Here is a 7,500-nt window from a genome sequence, read left to right as displayed (position 1 = left end):
GAAACAGATATCTGATCAAACCCCAGAGACACTTCTGTCTTCACAACACCACAAACACACAAGATAGAAACACAACAAGTCTAAACATCAGCATATTTACAGTCAAAGGGCCTCTTCTTCCTCATGACTCATGCTCAACTTCTACCACTGTGCAGCGGAGATTGCACCATGCACTTTAATGCACATAGCACTTTATGGGATTATTTTCTAGAGGGATTTATGGGAAGCAAACTTAGGTATAAAGTTATTCTAGGGGTATTTATGGGGAGTTAAATTAAATTAGGTATAAAGTCATGGGTACATTATTTTCATGGGGACATATATAGATAAAATATATAATAATATATATAGATATGCCTGTCTGTTTGTTTTTGCTCTGACAATATTTCGTTTTTGTGATGTAGCAATGACAAATACAACTGAACTGAACTGAAGTGTACACGTGCCTGTGTGTGTGTGTGTGTGTGTGTGTGTGCATCTGTGTGTGTGTGTGTGTATGCCTGTGCCTGTGTGTGTCTGCGTACTTGTGTGTGTTTCTGTGTTTGTGTGTCTGCGTGCGTGTTTGTGCATGCATGCGTGTATGTGTGTCTGTGTGTGTGTGTGTCTGTGTGTGTGTGTGTGTGTGTGTGTGTGTGTGTCTGTATGTGTGTGTGTGTGTGTGTGTGTGTGTGTGTGTGTGCATGCGTACGTGCTTCTGTGTGTGCGTGCCTGTGTGTGTCTGCGTGCTTGTGTGTGTGTGTTTCTGTGTTTGTGTGTGTGTGTCTGTGTGTGCATGCGGTGCCTGCATGCGTGTATGTGTGTCTGTGTGTGTGTGTCTGTATGTGTGTGTGTGTGTGTGTGTGTGTGTGTGTGTATGTGTGTGTGTGTGTGTGTGTGTGTGTGTGTGTATGTGTGTGTGTGTGTGTGTGTGTGTGTGTGTGTCTGTATGTGTGTGTGTGTGTGTGTGTGTATCTGTGTGTGTGTGTGTGTGTGTGTGTGTGTGTGTGTGTGTGTGCATGCGGTGCCTGCATGCGTGTATGTGTGTCTGTGTGTGTGTCTGTATGTGTGTATCTGTGTGTGCGTCTGTGCGTGCGTGCGGTGCATGCATGCGTGTATGTGTGTGTGTGTGTGTGTGTGTGTGTGTGTGTGTGTGCATGCGGTGCATGCATGCGTGTGTGTATGTGTGTGTGTGTGTGTGTGTGTGTGTGTGTGTGTGTGTGTGTGTGTGTGTGTGTGTGTGTGTGTGTGCATGCGGTGCATGCATGCGTGTGTGTGTGTGTGTGTGTGTGTGTGTGTGTGTGTGTGTGTGTGTGTGTGTGTGTGTGTGTGTGTGTGTGTGTGTGTGTGTGAAAGTCTGTGTTTGTTCAACTTCTGTCTTTAAAACCCACAAGACAGAAACACAGCACGTCAAAACTAATTATTTATTATATTATTTATTTTCATTCTTACCTAAATTTCAAAGACTGAGCGATGCAGAAATGACACGATTTGTTCTGGTTGCTGTTTCTATGACTTAGGATAAATAATGACCAGATATTTACGTCCGAGTCTGATCTGAGACCAGCGTGTGTTTGTTTGTGTCACGGAGTGTCCCGGAGGGGCGGGACAATGTCCCGACTGTTCTGGAAGACACAACGGACCCTTTATCACGCTGTGACCTCAGCTTTAATCAACCAGGGTGGACAAAATATGAGAAACACCTCTGAGAAGCTGTGGTTTCCTTCCTAAAGACTCCTGCAGATGGGATGGATCCCTACAGAGATAGAGCTTTTAGTTAAAGAGTAAGATCCTTTTAGTTTAACATCAAACAGCCCCGAAATCACCATCACCAAACTCCACCAGACTCCATGTAAATAATCAGGACTTTTAGCGTGTATAGAGCCAGCATATCTCCACCAGACTCCATGTAAATAATCAGGACTTTTAGCGTGTATAGAGCCAGCATATCTCCACCAGACTCCATGTAAATAATCAGGACTTTTAGCGTGTATAGAGCCAGCATATCTCCACATGTAAATGGGTGAATTAAGGGTTTATTTCAACCAAACCAGAGTGGTGATTGTTGGAACAGTGGAAAGATGAACCAAGACGGCTTTTGGTAGTTTTATTTAGTTTCTGTCCACTTTGAATGAAGTGTGTTTTACGATGATGAAAGTCCTGATTATTTGCATGGAGTCTGGTAGGTTGTATTTGAATCCTCTTCCTCCTGCAGTTTTACACAAATATACAGATAACAAAGTATGACTCCAAAACACAAGTGAGAGCTTCATGAAAGGGAGCAGCAGCAGTCTGATGGAAGAGGTTTTAAAGACCGACAAAAGGAATAACAGAGCAGATGACACTGAATATAATGTGGACCGACCTCAACTGTGTCCTGACCCACCAGACTCCATGTAAATAATCACTACTTTTATCATGTGTCTGTGTCTCTGTGTAAGTGCGTGTGTGTGTGTGTGTCTGCATGCATGTACTGTATGTATGTATCTATGTATGTATGTATGTATGCATGTGTGTGTGTATGCGTGCATGCATGTGTGTATGTATGCACAGTACAGGCCAAAAGTTTGGACACACCTTCTCATTCAATGTGTTTCCTTTTTATTTTCATGACTATTTACATTGTAGATTCTCACTGAAGGCATCAAAACTATGAATGAACACATATGGAATTATGTACTTAACAAAAAAGTGTGAAATAACTGAAAACATGTCTTATATTTTAGATTCTTCAAAGTAGCCACCCTTTGCTTTTTTTGATAACTCTGCAAACCCTTGGTGTTCTCTCAATGAGCTTCATGAGGTAGTCACCTGAAATGGTTTTACCTTCACAGGTGTGCTTTGTCAGGGTTCATTAGTGGAATTATTTCCTTATTAATAAAAAAAAGCAAAGGGTGGCTACTTTGAAGAATCTAAAATATAAGACATGTTTTCAGTTATTTCACACTTTTTGTTAAGTACATAATTCCATATGTGTTCATTCATAGTTTTGATGCCTTCAGTGAGAATCTACAATGTAAATAGTCATGAAAATAAAAAGGAAACACATTGAATGAGAAGGTGTGTCCAAACTTTTGGCCTGTACTGTGTGTGTGTGTGTGTGTGTGTGTGTGTGTGTGTGTGTGTGAGTCTGTGTCTCTGTGTCTCTGTGTGTGTGTGTGTGTGTGTGTGTGTGTGTGTGTGTGTGTAATCTGTGATAATGAGGATTAGTTAGATGAGTTAATCCGGTACAGAGAGAGCAGCAGAGATTACAACCAACACACAGCATGATACTGCAAATAATACTGCTAATAATACTGCAACAAGGCTGTTTTCAACTGAAGAAATATTTACCCCGTTTGCAAATCAACCAATCACAGAGCTTACTTACTCTGTAAAAAGTAAGAAGGACTAAAATGCCGTCAGCAGCCTCCACTTCAGTCATGTTACAAAGCGAGGAAATACACAACGGTGAAAGATCTTAACGACAAAATCAGGTAAAAGTAGTACAGGAGAGACACACACACACACACACACACACACACACAGACAGACAGTGTATGTGTGTCTGTCTGTGTATATGTGTGTGTGTGTGTGTGTGTGTGTGTGTGTGTGTGTGCATTGTTGTTCTTTTTGTAATGACAAAAATGAATAGTAGTTAGTTGCAGCTCTAACTAGACCAGACTCCTAACAGAAAACAGCCCATTTAAGCAGCACAGCAGCCTCTGTTTCAGGGTTAAATAACCCATGATGGCTGTGTAGGAGAGCCTACCTTTTGTCGCTTTTCTTCAACGTTTTTGTAGATTTTAAAAATGTTTTTGACATTTTATGATATGCTCCATATTCAAAATAATCCACATAAATCCAGGATGAAAATAATCGGTATAGTTACAGGCTCTAAATATACCATATATGTGTGTTTAAGCCTACCTTAACAGAGCGTGTGCAGAGACAGTCCTCCAGTCTGTTCACTCTACCTGCAGCTCTGCCCGGAGGGGGCGGGGCTTAGCGCTCTGACGGGAAGGGGGCGGGGCTTAGCGCTCTGCCGGGAGGGGGCGGGGCTTAATCCAATTAGCCTCAGAGGAACGAGCAGAGGGGAGAGGATACAACCAGACAACTTGTTGCTGTATGAAGTGTTTGAAAGCAATACTTGAGTAAAAGGAAAGGACTTCCCAGAAAATGTCTTTGGGAGAAGTTAAGGTCTCCTTTAAGAAGAGTCTTAAAGTCTGAGAAGTATCTGATATGTTCTAAGATTATTTTCAACGTGGAATGAATATTTTGAGGAAAACAATCGAAACATTTTTGAGAAAAAAAAAATCGGAATATGTGTGTGTGTGTGTGTGTGTGTGTGTGTGTGTGTGTGTGTGTGTGTGTGTGTGTGTAGAATCTGGATAATTTGATAAAAAAAGTCTAAATATTTTCACACACACACACACACTCACAGAGACACACACACACAAAGACACACAGACAGACAGACACACACACAGACAAAGACACACAAACACAAACACACAGACAGACAGACACATACACTCACACAGAGACACACAAACACACACACACACACAGACAGACACACAGACAAAGACACACAAACACACACACTCACACACACTCACACACAGACACACACAGACAGACAGACACACAAACACAAACACACACACACAGACAGACAGACACTCACACAGAGACACACACACACAAAGACACACAAACACAAACACACACACAGACAGACACACAGACAAAGACACACAAACACAAACACACACACTCACACACACTCACACACAGACACACACAGACAGACAGACACACAAACACAAACACACACACACAGACAGACAGACACACACACTCACAGACACACACACACACACACACAGAGACACACAGACAAAGACACACAAATACACACACTCACACACACCGACCGACAGACAGACACACACACACACACACACACAGACAGACACACACACTCACACAGAGACACACACACACAGAGACACACACACAGAGACACACAGACAAAGACACACAAACACACACACACAGACAGACAGACACACACACTCACACAGATACACACACAGAGAGACACACACAGACAAAGACACACAAACACAAACACACACAGAGACACACACACTCACACAGAGACACACACACACAAAGACACACAAACACAAACACACACACAGATAGACAGACACACATACACACACACAGAGACACACACAGAGAGACACACACAGACAAAGACACACAAACACACACAGACAGACAGACAGACACACACACTCACACAGAGACACACACACACACACAAACACACACAGACAGACAGACAGACAGACGCACTCACACACACACACACAGACACACACACAGACAAAGACACACAAACACAGACAGACAGACAGACAGACAGACACACTCACACACACACAAACACACAAACACACACACACTCACACAGAGACACACACACACAAACACAGACAGACAGACAGACAGACAGACACACACACACACACACACAGACACACACTGCCTACCTTGCAGGCAGTTAAAAACAATAGAAAACCAGTAAATACTGAATCAAAAGTTTGTCATTATCTATCTGTGGTTCTTTATAGAATCAAGACGTAGAATGTCTGCAGGTACCAAAGAGGGTTCTGTTGGTTCTGAGTTCGGGGAGTTTAAATCGTGATCCAGATGGAAACATGAGACATTCAGCTCCTACTTCAGGACAGGGTCTTCGCCCTTTTCCCTTCTCGTAGTGGTGGTTAGATGGCCACGTTATAATAACTAAAGGTGGACCGGTCCTAGAACTATGGTCCTGGAACTACTCGGGTCACACAGAGGCTACAAGTATATCTGACAGGATAGATTCAACCCTTCTTAGCATCTATAGCTAGCTTCTCATAACGAGAGCTCTCCAGCTCACAAAAAAATTATTAAATTGTAATCGGTCAAAAACGTTAGCTTTGTAAGACCATAGAGTATGTGTTATATAAATACCATGACGAAATTCAAAGTGTAAATATATGCAATGTATGTCGAAAGTCTATCCGCGAGGTTTCCCCATTGTAATGAATTAAAAAGGTACAATATGTTAGTTTCAAAACATCACTTCAGGTTGATTGTTTTTTTGCAGCAGAGGTTGATAACACCGTCTTGGTTAGCTCGCCGAAGCTCTACTGCCACTGTCTCGGCAACGTTAGCTAATGTAGGCTAACTATAGCCAGTTAGCTTTGTATGTAACGTAACAAAAACCCCACCCATCTCAGAGGAGCGAAGCTTAATATTTAATTAATTTATAATTTAAAAACATCAGGCCCCCCATCACTGGCTCTGTTTGTACAATTAACTACGCAACAAGTCCTTGGCATTTTGATTTACGCTATGCCGCTACTAGCTAGCTAGCTACACAAAACACGTCTTCTTTCTGCCCCCCGGTTGCGTGCGCAAGCAGTGATGACGTTGCTGAGAAACCCATGTATATATATATATATATATATATATATATATATATATATATATATATATTCCACCCAACAAGACAATCTATTTGTAGTGGGAATATCTCTCGGGAATGTTGCAGATGCAGCCCAAAACCTCTAGAAATCCATAGTAGACAGACCGACAGACAGACAGACAGACAGACAGACAGACAGACAGACAGACAGACAGACAGACAGACAGACAGAGAAACAGACAGACAGACAGACACCTATTATCCACTGTGGGACATTGGTGGTGTTATTGCTGTGAGAGCTGCCGGTTCCCTCCACCAACAACGGAAAGACAGACAGACAGACAGACAGACAGACAGACAGAAAGAGGCAGACACAGACAGACAGGCAGACACAGACAGACAGACCATCTACAGCTAGCACCCCATGATGCTGGTTAACAATGAAAACAACAACACACGGTCTATGTTTAAACTAAGCCGACACTAACGGAGCCTTAAGAACTACTTTTCTAAACGTGTGTGAAACACGGAGTAAAGAGTAAGGTTCTTACCTTCATCCATGGGGACGTCATGGGAGGAGCAGAGGGATCCTTCAGGCATCACACACACACACCTGCGCACACACACACACACACACACACACACACACACACACACACACACACACACACACACACACACACACACACACAGAGAGGCAATATGAATACCTAAAGGAAGACAGGACGACTCCTTACTCAAATCATTGTGATAATCTGTGTATGTATATATATATATATGTGTGTGTGTGTGTGTGCATGTGTGTGTATGTGTGTGTGCATGTGCATGAGAGTGTGTGTGTGTGTGTGTGTGTGTGTGTGTGTGTGTGTGTGTGTGTGTGTGTTCTGAAGGATGATGCAGGCAAAACAAAACCACTCTGAGCACTTTAGAACCGGACGAACAAGAAGTGATCAGGTTAGGGATCTGACCTGGTTTCCATGGAAACAAATGAACTAGCCTAAAGTACACACACTGGTCACTCCCTGTCTTAGTTCAGTTTGGTTTGGGCTTTGTTG

General features: G+C 42.7%; 1 protein-coding gene across 1 annotated transcript in view; it reads right to left on the bottom strand.

Annotated features, from left to right (window-relative positions):
* LOC114572889 (hepatoma-derived growth factor-related protein 2-like) overlaps window positions 1-7,500 on the bottom strand; it is a 22,159-nt gene that overhangs the window by 13,739 nt on the left and 920 nt on the right. The window contains exon 2 of the mRNA XM_028604669.1: window positions 6,997-7,058. Coding sequence (XP_028460470.1) covers window positions 6,997-7,045 — 49 coding nt within the window. The 5' untranslated portion in view covers window positions 7,046-7,058. The remainder of the gene's footprint in view (window positions 1-6,996; window positions 7,059-7,500) is intronic.

This window comes from Perca flavescens, chromosome 18 (assembly GCF_004354835.1).
Source record: "Perca flavescens isolate YP-PL-M2 chromosome 18, PFLA_1.0, whole genome shotgun sequence".
Classification (NCBI taxonomy): Eukaryota; Metazoa; Chordata; class Actinopteri; order Perciformes; family Percidae; genus Perca; species Perca flavescens.
The sequence above is the reverse complement of the archived record's forward strand: the minus strand, read 5'-3'. Positions and strand labels throughout refer to the sequence as shown.